Source organism: Ciona intestinalis, chromosome 3 (genome assembly GCF_000224145.3).
Source record: "Ciona intestinalis chromosome 3, KH, whole genome shotgun sequence".
Lineage (NCBI taxonomy): Eukaryota > Metazoa > Chordata > Ascidiacea > Phlebobranchia > Cionidae > Ciona > Ciona intestinalis.
The window spans coordinates 1,359,730-1,378,490 of NC_020168.2; the positions used below are offsets into that span (position 1 = coordinate 1,359,730).

General features: G+C 34.2%; 4 protein-coding genes across 4 annotated transcripts; 2 read left to right on the top strand and 2 right to left on the bottom strand.

The window, feature by feature from the left end:
• Positions 1–4,676: 4,676 nt before the first annotated feature.
• On the top strand, positions 4,677–9,547 carry LOC100178596 (protein angel homolog 2). The gene is made up of 9 exons (XM_026833979.1): positions 4,677–5,371; positions 5,929–5,962; positions 6,055–6,193; positions 6,837–6,947; positions 7,027–7,217; positions 7,491–7,618; positions 7,869–8,042; positions 8,620–8,730; positions 8,781–9,547. Exons 1-9 carry the CDS (start codon positions 4,678–4,680, stop codon positions 9,116–9,118), a joined length of 1,920 nt encoding a protein of 639 aa, XP_026689780.1. The 5' UTR covers position 4,677; the 3' UTR covers positions 9,119–9,547.
• A 281-nt stretch (positions 9,548–9,828) lies between these two features.
• Positions 9,829–11,372, top strand: LOC113474151 (KATNB1-like protein 1). The gene is made up of 6 exons (XM_026833980.1): positions 9,829–9,989; positions 10,244–10,413; positions 10,755–10,853; positions 10,907–11,014; positions 11,071–11,164; positions 11,240–11,372. The coding sequence occupies exons 1-6, from the start codon at positions 9,960–9,962 to the stop codon at positions 11,270–11,272; spliced, it is 534 nt and encodes a 177-aa protein (XP_026689781.1). The 5' UTR covers positions 9,829–9,959; the 3' UTR covers positions 11,273–11,372.
• LOC100180962 (palmitoyltransferase ZDHHC22-like) lies at positions 11,176–12,621 on the bottom strand. Its single transcript, XM_002128494.5, has 3 exons — positions 12,341–12,621; positions 11,892–12,072; positions 11,176–11,828 (listed from the first exon to the last, which is right to left on the bottom strand). The coding sequence occupies exons 1-3, from the start codon at positions 12,576–12,578 to the stop codon at positions 11,393–11,395; spliced, it is 855 nt and encodes a 284-aa protein (XP_002128530.1). The 5' UTR covers positions 12,579–12,621; the 3' UTR covers positions 11,176–11,392.
• On the bottom strand, positions 12,588–13,639 carry LOC104265492 (39S ribosomal protein L43, mitochondrial-like). Its single transcript, XM_009859615.3, has one exon. It carries the CDS (start codon positions 13,305–13,307, stop codon positions 12,678–12,680), a length of 630 nt encoding a protein of 209 aa, XP_009857917.1. The 5' UTR covers positions 13,308–13,639; the 3' UTR covers positions 12,588–12,677.
• Between the last annotated feature and the right edge of the window lie 5,122 nt (positions 13,640–18,761).

An 18,761-nucleotide genomic window follows, 5' to 3' on the forward strand; every position in this document is an offset into this window, starting at 1 on the left:
TCAAATAATAACAAGTTACATACGCGTGGTAACTCGTAAACGAGCACGAGGTATACAAAACGTAACACACAAAACGTATAACTTGTGGTATAACAACTGTTGTTTCACCGCCAAGTGATGGTAAATAGGTTTAAGCACAGTCGATTATTGGAAGCTCATTTACTGCACTTTTGATAAAGAAACAATATGAATATCTTTTAGCATATATACCAGAAAGTGAAGTCGGAAACAGATGCTGGTTCACAGAAAAATATACTCGACAGAAGGTTTTATTGGTTACGAAAATAGTAAAACACGCAAGACGTTGATCTTTAAACACACGTTTACATACAACAGCTGTGCCGTAATTAAATAACCAGCGTTCTTTAATATTCAATGCATTATGTTTACACTGGGTTAAAAAAGTATCATGTGTACTATATCTATGTTAGAACAAAGTCAACTGCTACTATAGTACCTTGTCGAAAAACACCGTATACGCCAATAATGGCATATCATTTGCTACGATATGAGGGCTGTCAACACGTCGTTATAAGCGCGTATCAGCTTTTACAAAATTGTTTCTTTGTTGCATAAATGTTGTTAAATGTTTAAAACAAATTTGTTTAAGTTGCTCACGTGATAACTATTTTTCCCGGAACTTTTTTTCAGTCGATACGTATTTATTAGAGCTCGTATTGTATTTGTTCCGAGCTATTGCGCATGCGCAGTAGCGTCTCGGCGCATGCGCAATTGCGCCCGGTACAAATATATCAATCAGAACAATTATATCACGACACCAGTGTCGAAGAAATCTGGTTCCCCAAGAAAACTGGTTCCCACAGGCTATACTTATAACTTATTTTATGAGGAATCTAGAACTCTGTTTCCGACTAAAAATAACAGTTGTTAGATGCTACATACTTCGTAAGTTTATGTTAAGGGTTTATCTTTTTAATAGAAATTTATGCTGTATTTTAACTTAAATTATACATTATGACGTATAACCAGTATAACCAGACCACTACCGTTAACACATCAACAACGAAAAGGGCGACAAAACCTACATTTTCGCATTAAATAGAATAAACTATATAAAAACATGAATATATGATTCGTTCGGAACCAGGTTTAAAAATTTCTCATAAAAATATACCACGTCTCCGCATGCGCAGTAGCCAATGGGAACCAGATTTCTGGGGAACCAGATTTCCGCGACACCGGCACTATCGCTGCACTGCCGCCTGCACAGCAACCTAAGTCAACGGCGGACAACTTTATTTATGAAGTGCGAGCCACCAACTTTGCTGTGTTGGTGGGGTAAAGTGGGACGCGGGAGAAATTGATTTCAAAATTCATGGTTTGCGAGTTTAAACCATCAATCGAGTATCGCGGTATATTAAAACAGGCTGTAATATTTCATTCAGTTTGATTCTTTCTGATCAACTATAGTTTTAGTTTTGACAGAAGAAATAAGATAGATATATAGGCCTACTATGATAAAAAGCAAGAATAATTTTCCCTTTATTTTGGCTGCAACATTCACAATACTACCTAATTAGAGTTAATGTGGTAAAGAAACTAGCACAACAGGTTAACATCTAGCACAACAACAAATTTATTGGATTACCTACAAGTTGCAGAATAATATTTTTATAAAAAACACTTGGTGGCCCACCTTATTCCACATGTATAGTTGTACTGGTACTTATTGCCTAAGTTTAAAATAATTGTTTGTAATTTAATAATTTATACCTGATGGGTAATTTTAAAATAATGTGTTGGTATATATTAACACAATAATGCACAGAATATATATAGTAGGCTGGGGAAGATGGGACATCTTTTTGTTCTATTTTCTCGTTCCATTTGATAGTGAACAAAAAACATTCAAAGAATTATAAAACTATATACTCTAAAACTATATACTCCCATAGACCGTTGTTAATTGTTTAAAACACAAACAAGACATTTGAACATTATGTTCCAAAGGTGCCCATCTTCCCCCACAGGCACTCATGCCAAATACAGTTCCAACAAACCATTTATTGTTGAATCAGATCAATATCAGTACTTCATACAATAACATACTGCAGGTACATAAAAAACTGTAGCAGTTAGGCAAAACAAAGAACGTTTAAACTTGACTACCAAAGCGTACAAGATTAACCTAGAAATACGGGTTATATGTGTCCTTCGTTGACGTAGCGCCGTAGTCTATGTGTTCAACAATTGTTCCGAGATTTATCTAATATAAGTTTACAATCCAACACATGTTCCCGGAGTCGTTTAATTCGTTTAACACAACACTTACACATCTTCTTAACAATCCTTTTTTATCCCTATGTATAAAAATGTCTTTAGGTATCGATGTTATAACCAAAGCCATATAAAAGGGTAGCATAATCCAGAACCCAAAAATATATAAATACCATAATAATAAATGACTAAAATGTCACGAACCTACAAACTCGGAATTCGATGTAGAAAACAAATCATTCTTGTATCTTCACAATTTCCAGCTTTTAATATTATTTAAAGTCTAAGTTTCCTTTAAGGCGGGTTCATACTAGCGCCGATGGCTGGCGAGAGGCGATTTTCTGACGTCACTTCCTCCATCGCTGGTGATACGAGCGACAGAAAATCGATTAGAAACAGTTTCTACTCTGCCGATGATCGCTAGCGATGAACGGCTTTTGGCGCGAAAAGTAACAATTTCCGCGTGAACTGTTTCGCTCTAAATTAAACCATGGAGTAAATTTTCGAGTAAATATGAATGTAAAAAGAAATATATTTTGTTGCAGGAATACTTTTTTATAAATTTAGCGTAAAATTATTGAAAATAGCGTTTGTTGGTGTTGTGCAATTATTGTGAAGAACAACTTCAACAAAAAAATGAATAAAACAGTTCAATATTACACGGGCGTGTTTAATACACAATTACTTTGTACAAAAATGGTTAAATAAAACCAAACTATATAGCAGATATAACATTAGCCAATTACTTGACAAATTCGGCATCTGCGCCATTATTTTTAAAAGCCAATGCCTGCTAAACAAAGTTATATTCCTTCCTGGGTATTTTCCTCTGTTTTATCGCATATTTACATTGAAACGATTAAATGTAATTTCAAACTTCCCGCCAAACAGAACAGGATACCAAGCGATTTTACATTTGTGTGTAAATGCTTTGTCGGCAGACATATCGGCCGACAATCGCTCTCTTCCATCGGCAGCGCTTTTACTGCCAGTAATGTGAACCCGCCTTTACTTCTGTATTATTTTGGACACAAATTAACGGCCATTTTGCCTAGCACAGTTGTTTAGCGCGCGACTGCTAGAGGTAGGCCTAGTGGGTTCAAGGCTCTTCGCTGCCACCATTGTGGGCGTATATGTGTCCTTGGGCAAGACACGGCAATTACTCCAACCCAGTGGTCACAATGGGTTGTCCAAATTATCAGCCCCACATAACAAAATAAAAAATCTCTAAAAATTAATCACTCACAAAGTAGTGTAAGCTGGCACGGGGTGTATGAGCACCCGTATTATAACGACTGTCGTTTTCCTGTTCCGCGAGGATAAAACAAGTTACATTCATTCGTTTATTTAGTCATACTTGGGGTTTCTATGAATTTGGTTACAACCATATGCAGAGTCGTATAAACACCGAGTAGTCCAACTGCCGTCTTTGTGTGTTCAAAATAGAGCAAAAGCCGTGACTTTGGCAATAGGTTTAAACGAACTTTTTAGGTTTTGTTTGTATTTTCCTTTTGTGGAACGGTGTAAAACAGCTTTTATTTACCTTACCAAGCATTATTTTTTGAAAAAATATATTAATTTAGCCGCATTAAATGACTAAAATGTCACAAATCAACCGTTTCTAATTTTATTTTTTGGCTTTTTTTGATACAGAAAACAAATAAAACATGATTTTTACATTTTTAACCTTTAAATTTGTTTCTAAGGTCAAGTTTTTCTATAATTTACCGAAAAACAGACATTCTCCCTATACCTACTGTGTTATTTTGGACCCAAATTGCCGTTCAATTTGTGTTTAACGTAACAATGGGTTGGACTACTCGGTATTTCTATGGCTCTGGCTCTGACCATATGTGCCCAGTAATTAGAGCCCAGCTCTCTTGTCTGTAAGCATAGCAAGTATACCGTAATCAACTTCTATACTAACTTTGACAGTCGTAACGAACTTACTTATTCGGTTACTTATTACAGTTCAATCATTTGTATTTTATCTCGCACGTCATGGTAGCATCAACCTCTTTTTGCATGTCATCACGTCCGTTGATTGACAGTTAGTTTACACTTAGTGGACAACAATGATGTGTTTTTACACGGAAGGTGAAGGAACTTGTGAAAGTTAAAATAAACGTCTAGCTGCTGTCAGCAAATCTCTATTTTAGCAAAAAGGCAATCTTAAGAAGTAATTGTGGTTGTGTAAACTAACAAACATTATGAATAAAATATGTTTGAATTTCTGTTAAGTTGCTCAAATATTAAGTAATCTGCTGCTACAGTGCTACTTACCAATTTACCATTATTAAAAGTAAAAGGTAGGCTTATAATTTATATATAATAATGTAAAGTATGATATGAATGGTATGTTACATTTAAATGAAATGTTTTTTTTCTACCAAATATTTGTATGTATTGTAATTGTAATATTTAACTTTTTAAAGGTAAATGCTTGCCGGTCGCTTTGACCTGTTAGGTAGGTGGATGGCATCAAGCTATCCGCATAAGTTTGTTCCTGCTCAATGGGTAAAGTCAGCCCAAAGACAATTACAACATGTTGATAAAAAGGCCTGTGGTATTTCATCTATAGTTACTGGTCGTAAAGATGGCAGTTCAGAAGTAGATAGACACAAAACTGCTGCTGATCGTTGTGTGAATCCTCAAAGAAATAGCAAAACAAACAGTTCAACTCATCCTAAGTTTAAAGCTTCATGGAATGACAGAAATTCACAAACACATGTGTGGAAAAATAAGTTCAGCTCATCCTATGACCGCTGTCAAATGAATCAAAACTGGAATGTTCATCGAGAAAAACAGCGACCAAGTTATAAATATGGAAGTACGAGTAGTCACTGCATAAAACGAAGTTATTTTTCAACGTTTACCGATCATAACTCAAATAATGACTATAGTAGAAAGTTAAATAATGATTACCATCCAAGGCAACCCTCTGGTTTAAAAAGCAGTTCATACCAACCCACAAGAAGGTCATCAGAATATTGCGACACACATGATGGTCATCATTCGAGTAGTCATTCTTTTCCACCAAGTAATAAAATTTCCAATTATGAATCGGAAATAGGTTATTCCCAAGATCAAGCTAGATGGAATACCGGCTTAAACCATTCATCACATTTAACCTGTGAGTAACTACATTTTTTGTATGTGCTCATCAATCTTTTTCTGGTTTCTGGAGAGTTCTTGTTGCCTCTTGTATTTGTTTATCATAAAGCACCCTGAAGGTAGATGTGGAACACATTATACATAATAACCTTGGTTTGCGATTAGGTAATTCTGTTTAATCTTTCATCTTTAATTTTAGGTGGGAAGATATATAGTTGGTCTACCGTTTAATACTCATGCACTTGGCATTATTAAGGTGGCTGTACACAGTATCCAGTATCCCGTTTTGTCTGTTTTGTCCGGATTTCGCTGCCGCATGGGGAATTGGACACGAGTTTGCATACGACTTCGCAAGCGAATTCGCATGCCGGATACTGTGTACAGCCCCCTTTATACTTCTGTCCCACCATTCAATTTACAAGTATATTAATAGCAATGTACGGACACTTACTATACTATCCTCAAATGTTACATAACTTATGTTTGTTTACACCTGCCAGCTGCCTTTGTTATTAGTAACAAACTAAACATCACTACATATGTATATTTTAATGTTTCACTTTCTATTTTTCTTAGATAACAGCCATGGCATCTACAACAGAAGAAAAAAGTACGTTAATGTGTTTCACTTTGAACTAGATTAATAGCAACAGTGAACATGTCTCATCCTGTATAACAATTAGAGAAACATATTTATTGCAGTTTTCATCACAAACCTGAAAAGTTAAGACGACAATGGGTTCAGGTTTCTACTTCAAAACAAGCAGTGAAACATTTACGTTTCATTCCAACTACACAACAAGATTCATTTTCTGTAATGTCTTATAATATATTAGCCCAGGTGATTAGTTTAAAGTTTTATTATTTAAGTTAAACTGGTGCTGTAGCATATTGGTTAAAAGCTTTTGTCTCAGAAGTTTGCAGATTTTATAGGTTGATGCTGTTTGATGCTACCATTGTAGGGTATATAGTAAATTAATTCATTTGTCAATGTTTTTAACAGCAATTGCTTCAATTACTGACAAAGTTACAAACTTGGTAACTCGTAAATAAGTATAAGTTACTTGGATTTAGCCACTATTTAGTGGGTAATACACAATACCCACATATTATGACTTGGAGTACAGTCAACCCTGCTTAATCGGACCATCTGGACCAAGCCAAACTGATCCAATTAATCCGGGTTGAACAAATTTTGTCCTATTCCCCTAAACACATCGATAAAGAAAGACTCACCTTTTCAATCTAAATAGTACGCGCATCTGCACACGATTGTCGATAAAGAAACACCCATAAAAACGTATTGATGGTGGAAAAGTGGTTTGTTGAAGCTAAAAAATTGCACAAAAATTAGATTCAGATTCGGACCAGTAAAAAATTATGGGTCTGATTAAGTGGGGCTGACTTAACTATCAAATTTCAGAAACATTTAAATTTGGTAATAATTCTTCATTTCATTTTCCTCAATAATTACATTTTTTCAGAAACTTCTTGACATCAACTCGTATCTGTACTCTGACTGTGATCCAGATGTTCTTCAATGGGATTTTCGCTGGCCAAATTTAATGAAAGAAATGTCTTTAATTAATTCAGATGTAAGAATATGTTTTAAAAATTAAACTGTGTACAACAAATGAATATTTAGCTTTATTTATTTTTGTTGTTCTTTTGTAGATTATCTGTTTACAAGAAGTAGAAGAGTGTCACTATGAAGCTCAAGTTAAACCATGGCTGGAATCACGAGGTTATAACTTTGCATACAAGAAGCGGACTGGCAGTGACCCAACTAAACCAGATGGTGTATTAACTGCATGTAGATCAAATAAATTTCATATTGTTGATGCCATTCCTGTTGAATACTACAGGTAGTTTATTTTAACTAAAAACTGCAGTTGTATTAACTTCTGCTGCCAAGCATAATATATTAATACATAAAAAAATATAGCAGAAATTTTATTTTTATTCGGGAACATTTTTATACTAAGGTTTCAATGCTTTATTCAGGTTGCCTCCACCTGGGTAAATAAAATGGGACAATTTAAATGTTGGTATACAAAATAAATTTGCAGAAGCAGCTGTTTTGAGTTTTTGTCATTGTGTTATGGAGGTGTATGAAATTTGAAACATTTGAATTTCAGACAAAAAGATGAGTTGACAAAATGTCATAATGTTGGATTGATTCTTATGTTAAAGATGCTTCACCCTGACATGAATGGAGCAACTGTTTGCATTGGAAACACACATCTTTTATACAACCCAAAAAGAGGTTTGATAGTTATTCGCTAACTAATAGAATAAATAAAATACAACGTAAGTCCAGTACATATCTCTACTTGCTTGTTTCAGTAAGCTATTGAGTATTTTTGAATACATATTTACAGTACACATTACAGTATTCATGCTATTTAACTTTTCTTGGTGGATACATCACTTTTCGTTAACTAAAATTATTTGTTAAAAAAATATAACAATAAAAATGGTAATTTGCAGTTTAACTGTTTTTTTTTTCTCTTTAGGTGATATTAAAATGATTCAACTAGCAACGTTTTTGGCTGCTGTGAGAAACGCTATGCAAAACAGTCTAAGACAAACTGGTATACATCCATCATTAGTGTTATGTGGTGACTTCAACAGCACACCAAGTTCACCTTTGTATCAGTTTGTCACTTCTGGTCACATCAACTACCAAGGTAATCTTTTACATGTATGGTCAGGTTGATTCTGAACCTCTGGTCAACTCATTAGTGAATTAGGTTGGAGCAAACACTGCAATTACAACACAAATATTTTTTTTACTCTTTTTAGAAAGTATTGCAGTGTTTCATATTAAACCACAGTTGTTAAAATGTTGATAAGTTCACTTTTTGTTGGTAGAGACTTTTTTCATTTATTATTCTTTGTGTATTCTTATTCTTAATTCTGTCGTAATATTGATTTGTATTGACCTAGGTTTGAAATAAATTCATTTTAGCTTGATTTGTAAGTATTTCAGCTACAAATCAACATACAACTTTTTAATAGTTAGGTCTCAACAAATTCATCAAAAACCTAAATTATTTTTAAAATCAATTTCTCTGGTGACGTCATTAGATTTAGGATCATATACCCGCTTTATTGGTTTAGTTGTAACATGTCAACACCTTTTGAGCCACTATAAATTTTTAAATATTTGGTAATTTTATCATCACGGTTCTATCGCTATATTTTGTTGTTATTTGTTAATTTTATTGAAGTAAACTTATGTACTTTATAAATGCAACATAACAGGTATGTCGGCAAAGCAGATTTCAGGTCAAATTACTTCAGGAGGTTTAAATCGGGAACTACCAGCTGTTCTGTTGCCTCAATGTTTAAATATAAATGGAGACTGCACACAATGTGAGTAATCTTACTGTGTTAATGTTTGTGTGTAAACGTTTGTATTACAGCTCCAGATGAAAGTTCTCCTCATGGAATCAAACACACATTAACGCATGGATTTGGTAATATAATGTCATCTAATCAACCTCATCAACTTGATGAAGCTACTACAATGCAAAACAATGGTGCAACAGTTGATTACATCTTTTATACTGAGAATAACAAATTAAACGTTTCAAGCTGTCAATCAAATCAACCTAAATTTTCTGTCAAGTTAAAACTACGTGGTCGTTTATCTCATTCATTGGCAAAAAATGTTTATAAAGTCGGAGGAATCCCAAATGCACTTCATTCGTCCGACCACTTACCTGTAATTGCTGAGTTTGGTGTTAGTTTGTTGAAATAGATATTTTTGTGTTGTTTAAAGGTACAGTGTGGTTCCTAATTTATTAAATGTTTCTTCAGTTTGGTTTATTATATTTATTGTTTTAACTTCAACTAAAACATTGAATTTCATATTCCTTACATTTGCATGTCAGATTTAGTTCGCAATATCTTTTTAGGTGTTTTCCAAAAATGAGCCTACAGCTTGTTGGTAATCAATACTGCTGTTTGAAACCTAAATAAATAAGCGCAATGTAAAAAACTTTTTTCAGATGGCAATCGGTGCAAAAAAAATGTTTAAAAATTATTCTGGTTTGCATGTGCTGTTTCTATCGGTAGCTCCATTCTACTTAGAATTTATATTATCTACTAATATATCTTTTATTTTTTGTGCAAAGTGTTTTTTATTACTTTTATGTGCAAGATGCAATACATTTTATTGACCATCTGATTAACAAGTATGAACAACCAGAGTGTAGGTAAGCGTATATTACTACTATCTAATAAAGTGTATAAAAGAGTTCTATGATTGAAGTAGTTGCAAGAAACTTGGGTAAAACATCTTGCAGAAGCAAGTTTAATGGTCCACGAATAAAAAACACTCCCATGCGATTTCGGTGATTAAATAAAGAATAACTAACTTGAATCTTTTTAAACTTACTTACATGACAAACATGGTGCCCAGAGATCCACGTTCACCCTTAGGTATCTATGGTTCACCCCTATGAACTTAAGCTTTCAAAATCTTTCGTGCGTTCTGGACCCTTTGTGCTTTACGTTCCTTTTGTGCGTGTTGCTAACGACGCCACAATAACTCTGATCAACTCCTCCGTCCTCCACAGTGGTTTTAAAAAAACACGAGAATGGCAAGTCATCAAACACGTTGCGAACAGGTGAACGAAACTTTTTCTCTAGTTCATTTAAATTTATGCACGGAATAATTAAACGTATATTAATCTGACTTTATGCTAGTTGCCAACCGGTACTATTTATAAGAAGCCTGTTCCTAAGAGGCTAAGAGAACGATGTAACTCACTCCTTAACTAAATTACCTATTTTACCATCGAATAAACAAAAAAAAAACAAATAAATTGTAATATTCAATATGTGATACATGGATATACAACTACAGCATTGTTTGTTACAGATAATGAAAGAACATCAAGTTGTGATAAGTGTGTTGCAAACTCGTGCAATGAGAATAAACGCAGCTCTTACATTTTGGAAAAGCAAAGATTTCACGCAGCTTATCTCGTATCTTCTACGCACCAATGATGACAGTTTGTTTGTTGACATTCTTCCTTTTTTAACAAAAAGGTTTAGACAGTTTAAACATTGGTTGTACTTGTACCTGCATGTTGCTTTCTGCAATTAACCTTGCTTTAAACGGTAAAACAACAGTGGATATAACACAAATGTTTTGTTTCGTACACCTCATGTCAGAGTTATCATGTATGTTACTTGTGGGTGTTAATTTTTTCTTTTTTTTATGTATGGCTGATAATTCAACCCATTAGTGACCGCTACGCCTACAATGATAGCAGTGACAAGCCTTGAACCCATTTTTTCTTGAAACACTTCTCCACAGCGCCTTTGTACTATACCTTTACAGTACCTCCTGACAACCTTTTGAAATAACTGAAACACCTATCTTGCAGCCTAACAGAAAATGAAAAGCAAAAACAGCCGGTTACACTTGGTGTTTGTTTGGAACTTCTGCCAATACTGGAACGACTTTTAACAAAGAAATATGAGGAGTGGGTTTGATATAATTGACTAATGAGTACAGTTACTTATACTTTGTTTGCAGGTATGTGGTTGTATCTTTAGATTTAATAAGAACCATGATGAAAACCTGGTATCGAGAATTGTACAATATGAAGCAACATGAAAATAATCTACCACTCAATTCCAGCTTGTAGGTTGTTAAAATAATAAGATTTTAAAACATAACTAGATTGGGTGCATTTTTAGGAGCTTGCCACCAATTTATGTTAAGTTGATGTCATTAAATGAGCTTGTAGAAAGACTATCAAAAAAATCAGGCACAACCGCAACCAAGGCAAAGGTTTGTTTGTGTTTTTTTAATGCAAATAAAAACTACTCATCCTTATATGGTTATAAAGTGCATATTATTTTGTAGGTTGTGCATGAAATTCTAAATCAACTGATGTGATATTAAAGGATAAAGATCAAATGGATCATCATAGCTGCACTGTGCGAATAAATACCTGCCATTAATAAAAAATGTTGAAAATAAAATAATAATTGATTTAAACATTTTTATCTGAATAAATTACACATCCTTATAATTAGAAGTGCCACAGGGTAAGATGCCCTGTTTAGACATTATATTAGAAGGAAGAGGTATTAGAAAATAAAGAAACCAAAACCGACCGAATACTTGAGTAAGGTTAGTAACTACACCATGATTGAAAGTGTGTATATTTTTGTGGTACTCATATGGGGTCTGACCTCTAACCAAAAGAAAACATTGAGCAAGGAACAGAAACAGTGAACCAAATCCAGCACTAAATAATAAGTACAGAAGCACAATACAAGATGCAGTTGTTAAAGTAATGTTTCCATAAGTGTATACCCAATTATACACAATTCCTGGTAAAGTGTAGGAAAGAATTGCATAGATTGAAAATTTAAAAGTAACATACTTCATGTTGAGATATGCTGTAATGATGTACATGGCATGAAGGGATCCTAAAGCGACATACAATCTGAAAGGAATTCTTCATTTATATGGATCTGTTCTTTCCAAAAAATAAAACATTAATACATACGTGTATGGAATAAAATATCTTTGATTTCGTAATCCAACACACTGGCAGAAAAAGAAACAGTGGTGGTCGCGTTTCAAGATGCAAACTTTACAAATTTCACAGTGGTGTGTTCGGGGTGGGCAATATCGATCACAAACACTACAAAATTTCCATGACGTTGGTGGGTCAGTAACTTGTATACCTGTCAATAGTAGTAACTACTGTAACTATTTGTACAGTAGGGTGGGGAAGGATGGAACACCTTTTAACTCTATTTTCTCGACTCATTTAGACAAAAGAACATTTAAAGAATTATAAAACTATATCCCCACGACTTCCAGGGACCATTGTTAACTGATTAAAACACAATCAGGATATTTAGATATTATGTGCTAAAATGTCCCATCTTTCCCTACCCAACTATATATTTAAATAGTAGTAGATATATATATATATTATTTTGTATCCACCTGGAGTGTAATTGCTTTTATTAAGAATTCCAAGAAAATAGTTTCCAATAATGTTTATAAAGACGTAGATCAAACAAATGCTCCTCCATTGAATATCTTTTGGTTCCGTGTATACTACCGGATATGCTATAAAAATACAGCTATACACAACTCCAAATGTTGCAAGGAAGAAATATGCCACACCAACAGTGTGAATAAATGCAACCTTTTTACGATTTAAAAATGAAGACTGTGTCATTTTGTGAACCTGTAGACAAATTGCGATTATTTTACCAATAATAACATTTTTAAAAGCCTTAATACAACCAATTAGATTTACAAAACGTATGTTTTATATTTAGTATCTTGGTTTTAAAACAGGACCCCATTTTCCAAGAGGCAAATCCTTTTTCTCTTCCAATGTCAACTTGACTCTGTTGGTCAGTCGATGTTTTTCATGCTGCCTATAGTACTGTTCCCATGGGTTTGATAAATGCTCCCATGTGTCATATAATTTTGTTTGATAATCCAATTTTTTTGTAATGTTATGGGTATTATTGGTAAATAAGTGCCATTGTCCTTGAATTGAAGGATGATCTGTATGAATATCCTTTACTATTTTTAATATTTCAACTCCAGATCTATTGCTGTAGGTGTCCAGTTTTTGCAAAATTTCATCTGGTTCAAGTTTTTCCAATGATGCAACTTCTTCCCTTCCATTCAAATACTCCACACACACTGATGGTCGCTGTTCCATTTCCGGCATCGCATAAACTACGACACTGGGATGTTTTCTAGCAAATTCCACCAAATCATTCTCTACAAACTTTCGAACATGCCGACTGCTTGGTGAAGCTTCACTGAAGTTTAATGTAATCCGTTTTAACTGTTTTACATGTTTTCCAACACCATTCTGCAAAACACTTTTTAAAAATGCATGTGCCGAAGTTTTTCCAGTAAAACCGCTGGATCCACCTACACCAGCCATTTTAAATCCAGTTCAGAAGTAACAACTGTAAAAAAAACTTATTTATATTTATAGTTCTAATCCAGCAATGGTATTATCCTGTATTTAAACAGATTAACTTTTTATGGATTAACCATAACACACAGACAAGAGACAACACAAATAGAAAGAAAAGAGGAAAACTGAATACTAAAAGGAGGGGAGGGAGGAGGAAAAATACCGTTACTATAAGGAAGGAGATTGGTGGAAACTACTTTTTACCCCAAATAAGTAAAGAGACGGAGGGAAACTTTACAGCAGACTTATCATCATGCCGTAACATGAGTTTTCCTCAGTTTTTACACCATTTTTCTCCGTCCCTCCACTTATTTGGAGTAAAAACAGTTTCCACCAGTTCCCGCGTTTTAGTAACGGTATTTTCCCCCTCGCCTTCTACTTTTAGTATTCAGTTTACCTCCGTCTCTCCTTTTAGTATTGTCCATAACACACACCAATTTAAACTTTATTATTACAACACATTTTGCTAAAGCTATTGTAAGCTAGCACGACGTGTATGAACACATTGTTATAACTACTGTCGTTTCCCCGGTTATACTCAAGGATAAAGTAAGTTACAATCATTCATTTCATATACGCAAATAGTTTTTTTTTTGTGCCAGTGAAGAACTCAGCCTTTAAAACTGGGAACACTGAAATGCAGTGCAACAGGAGTCGTCAAAATGTAATCGATGTAAATCAAATGTACGCATTTAAATTTGCGACCATAGATGTCTAAACATATAGATACAAGCAGAGTCGTATAAACACCTATGGCTATCTGGATACAAGGTATTTCTATGGCTCTGGATACAAGTTGGGAAACTAGCGGTCACGTGAGAGATTTTTGAGCACGTAAGTGGTCATATAGAATTATTTTCGTCGAACAGTTGTTGAGTACGTATACTTGTTGTTTTTTCGCTATTATATTAATTCTATTAATTGTAATCGAATCATATATATATAATTATATATTAATATATATTTATAAATTTTAGATTAAGTTTTTAGAATTCAAACCGCATAATTAGGGTTTTATTAACGCCTATATATCTATAAGTGTTGGTTTAATTAACGTTTACTTTAATGCGGGTTCACACCAGCGCCGATGGCTGGTGATTCGGGAGAGTCTGGCGATTCGAGAGAGTCTGGCGATTTTCTGACGTCACTTCCTCCATCGCTAGCGATACGAGCGAAAGAAAATCGATTGGAAACAGTTTCTACTCTGTATCTGCCTCTATATTCCATATAGTTTGGTTTTATTTCATCATTTTTCTATAAAGTAATTGTGTACCGTGTAACTATATGGAATATAGAGGCAGATATAACATTAGCCAATACGAGTCAAGTAAACTGCCAAGCATCGGGAACTTGTTGGTAACACAGTAATCGGTAACCTTTGGCTTTGTTTAGTGTGCAAATATAAATGAAAAGTGTATATAGTATTAGTCTCCCATATCTCTTAATAAAAGAAAATAAATCCAAAAGAGTGGTCACGGCAGGCGAGGATTGAACCCGGGACGTTTGGCTATAAAGCGGGCGACATAACCGTTAGACCAGCATTTAGATTTGTCGAGACAGCGCTTATATACTGTCTGGGAATTTGGAAAGGGCACGTGTTGGTGAGATAAGTAATTCTCACAACGATTCACGCCTGAATCAAACTATTTCTATTTAGTTGGGGACGCATTAGAAGTTTTTGATCGAGTTCAGTCGACCGTAGTAGTAAATGGGTTAATTATTATTATTACTATGCTAATTAATTTGTAACGTGCTCACGCATTGAATCTTTGATCTCTTGTTATTTTAGATGAGTTATTAACGTTTCTAAATGCATTCTATCGTGACTGAAAACCGCTTTGTTGCTTACTTCTGTTTGTTTTTTATCAGGCGTTTTATCATAGTACTTCCCAAGAGAGTACTATGGTTTTATAGTCGACCGCTAATTGAGCACGTTAGTGGTCATATAGATCCTTTTTCGTCAAACAGTTGTTCTTGTTGTTGTTTTTTTTTCGTGATTTTTTTCCGCACTTATCTCAATTCTTAATTCTAGCAATTTTCTTTATTCTCTTGATTGAAATCAAATCATAATATATATTTATAATTTTTGGACTGAATTTTCAGATTTAAAACCGCACAATGAGCGATTAATTAACGATTACTTTCCTCATGCACTTTACATAGCGGAAACACTGTCTGGGAGTTTGGGAGGGAACGACGGCACGTGTTGGTGAGATAAAAAATCCACACAACGATTCACGACTGAATCAAACTATTAGCATTTAAGTGGGGACGCATTAAATGCACTACTCTTATACCGTATTATCATTACTCGTAATTGAAACATTATTTTTAATTAAATACCATATGAATAATATTAACTTCTAACATTACCTAATTACTGTATGACTACGGTTTATCCAAATTCACGAAAACAAGCGATTTTAAGCAACGACAAAGTTAACTAATGTAAGTATACAAGGGTATGGGAGTTGTACAGAGCGTATTTACACATATTCTTTACCAATCACTCAATCCTCATACATAATAATAATAAGTCTTTATAATACATGTAAAAAATGCATTCTATCTACTGCTCCACAGTCACCAATGGCTACTGAAAACCGCTTTGTTGGTTACTTCGGGTTTGTTTTTAATCGAGCGTAGTCGACCGTTGTAGTAAAAGGGTTAATTAATACTATGCTAATTAGTTTTAAACGTGCTCACGCATTAGATCTGTGATTTCTTGTTGTTGTACAAGGGTTTTAATCTGCGAATTATTGTAATACATGGTCATTCATTAGAGCTTTGCTCCATTGTTTTTAGACAGTTCGTACTCCTATTGCCTAGCCCTAGCCCAAAGTTAGTACTGTATAGACCAAGTTAGGAAACAGATTGTAAAACAACGAGTCTTGTTATCCATTGTCGCGCGTCTATGACGTCATAGACGCCACCATTACGGAGCCCACGGCATACCATTTTATCATTGCTGGGTGCTGTTTTTCGTTTAAATATTGCGACTTTTTAAAAACCAAGCACTTCTGCGCGTAAAAATGGCTTTCTACTTATGTTATATCTTATCACAATAATAAACCTCACAAAAATAATTACCAACCAAAAACATAAAAGAACATGTTTAAAATATAAAAATACAAACAAAAACGCATAACATTACCATAAACTGGTGTATCTAGCTGCAGTTTTGCATGTAAATTGCCGTGATTTTACTTTTTGGCTCACAAACTTAACACGTATACCCGGCAACGAAACTTAAGGTATCTGTGTAAAATTTGCCTAATATCAAAGTGACATTGAGGAAAACAATAATGAGTTACTATTTTTGGTCCTCTGCTTGAATTAGTACGTTACGGGTCTTTATGAAATCGGAAAACGCGAACACCTATCTGCTAGTACTTAAGCAGTTTGGAGCTGCATGTCCACTCATGTTGAATTATAAATGTAGTAAAGAATGGCTCTGTAGATTCGTAGGTATGATCATATACCATTATGTAAACTAAGCTGATTGCTGCTAGTCTTAATCGCCAACGTAAAGTACCCTGTTAAACCACACTGTACGCCGAAAACCAGTCAAGATATTAATTTACTTCACATTAATTCCTAGATTTAATATTATATAACAAGATTTATATTAGAAATTATATTTTAAATGTTAAAACAACTGCTATACGTGTTTTCTAGCTTTGTATCGCTTACAGGAACTAAATGAACACCTGCCGACCATGCATTTGTATAGGCGATTCACGCTTCGTGGGCTCCGTAATGACGGACACGGGCGCCGTTTCCTAACTTGGTCTATACTAACTTTGGCCTAGCCTATTGCGTAGGCTCGGTGGTGTTTCGCAAAAAGATAACAGTGTCAGGTGATGAGATGTTTGATAATGGTGGTTGGTGGAGATGTGTTGGATCATTAGATAATTCATTCTTTGTCCTAGACCTAGAACGTATACGTGTTTTTTGTTTTTCTTTATAATCGTAGTTTATTGATACATATCCTATTGCGCTGTTAGATTTTTCGGTGCTAGTGAAGAGTCTCCCCCCCCCCCCTCCTAGGGGTTAGTGGTCAGCAAATAAGCTGAAGGGGGGGAGATTCTTTACTAGCACCGATTTTTCGTATGGCCGTAAATTTAACACTAAACCGCTAGTGTTGTTTTGTTGTTTGATTCAGGCATTGTTTACTATTAATGTTAATTATGAAAATTCTTTTTTTTCTAAACAAAAATAAGTTTAAAACAATGTAATTGGTTTGTTTTCATGTAATGTGATTGTTGAAGCGGTGTTCCCGCCGCTGCTGGTCGACAGGATTACCTGTTGTTACAATTATAAGTATATTCTTTGACACAATGATAGTGAGAAAGAATAATGATTTGTGTCGTGTGTTTTTTAAAGTTTTCTTAAAGTGGTTAAACAAAGTTTTTGAAAGTTGTTTTGATTATGTGCTGTTTTTTTATTACTGTACCTTGTAAATCCTTTACACCTTGATATGATGTGTCATCTGCAAAACTATGAAGTTATATAGGACATTTTAAGATTGTATGTTTGATGAACTTCTTGTGCAGTATGATTTTTTATTTAGACTGCATGTGCAAACCGGTTTTACATTTGCAAGATTCCTTTATTGTCACAACATAGACAAGGTCATCATGCCAGGCCTATCATATTAATCATATCAACAAAACTGTAACTTTGGTATACATAACACAGATTGCATTCAAACATTAATGAATTAGAATTACCTTCCAAAATATTGGTATTGATTAGTCAACCACTATGGAGGCTGTACCAAGGTTGCCCATGTTAAAAGTTGACATGAAGGACAACCAAGAATACGCTGCAATGGATTGGATTGATGCACCGGGAGATGGAACACGAGAACTTCTTCAAAACCAAATCGAGGAAGAATTGAAAAGGGTAATATAATAGGCTAATGAGTTATTTTTTGTGTTCAATTTGTTTGTTTTTTATTGGTATTTGCTACCAGTCTGTAAAGTTTAATTTTTGGGGAAGACTGTTTTACTTTTTAATTGGAAAAATTTTACCACAATAACTGCAATATTAATTTATTACTTAACTTTCTTTTTTCTGCTTGATATTGCCCGTCTACGCCGTTAAATGTGACCTAGTAGTTTTAAGTTAATTCAATAATGTTCAGCCCAAATTATTTGATTGTATAAATATATATATTACATCATTTTTATTTTGATCTACCGTTGATCAAGGTTTGAAGAGTTTGTTTTTACAGACAATAAATTGAAATTGTCAGTAATCTTTTATGCGTATCCACTAATTGTCTCACTCTGTTGCTTTAATTTTTGCAAATTTTGGTTTTAATTTTACATACTACATCTGTTTAAAGTCATGAATAATTACATGCATAAATATGTTTAGCACATTCGTGACTTTTACTCGGACAACCCGGAC

Bases quoted from the DNA above. Each gene is read 5' to 3' on its own strand.
- LOC100180962 (XM_002128494.5), bottom strand. From the start codon at position 12,578: ATGACACAGTCTTCATTTTTAAATCGTAAAAAGGTTGCATTTATTCAC. The intron at 12,073-12,340 runs GTGGATACAAAA...TACTATTGACAG, and splicing joins TAAAAGCAATTACACTCCAG to GTATACAAGTTACTGACCCA. The intron at 11,829-11,891 runs GTATGTATTAAT...AATTCCTTTCAG, and splicing joins AGATATTTTATTCCATACAC to ATTGTATGTCGCTTTAGGAT.
- LOC113474151 (XM_026833980.1), top strand. From the start codon at position 9,960: ATGGCAAGTCATCAAACACGTTGCGAACAG. The intron at 9,990-10,243 runs GTGAACGAAACT...TGTTTGTTACAG, and splicing joins ATCAAACACGTTGCGAACAG to ATAATGAAAGAACATCAAGT. The intron at 10,854-10,906 runs GTGGGTTTGATA...CTTTGTTTGCAG, and splicing joins TTAACAAAGAAATATGAGGA to GTATGTGGTTGTATCTTTAG.
- LOC100178596 (XM_026833979.1), top strand. From the start codon at position 4,678: ATGCTTGCCGGTCGCTTTGACCTGTTAGGTAGGTGGATGGCATCAAGC. The intron at 6,194-6,836 runs GTGATTAGTTTA...ACATTTTTTCAG, and splicing joins CTTATAATATATTAGCCCAG to AAACTTCTTGACATCAACTC. The intron at 7,619-7,868 runs GTTTGATAGTTA...TTTTCTCTTTAG, and splicing joins TTTATACAACCCAAAAAGAG to GTGATATTAAAATGATTCAA.
- LOC104265492 (XM_009859615.3), bottom strand. From the start codon at position 13,307: ATGGCTGGTGTAGGTGGATCCAGCGGTTTTACTGGAAAAACTTCGGCA.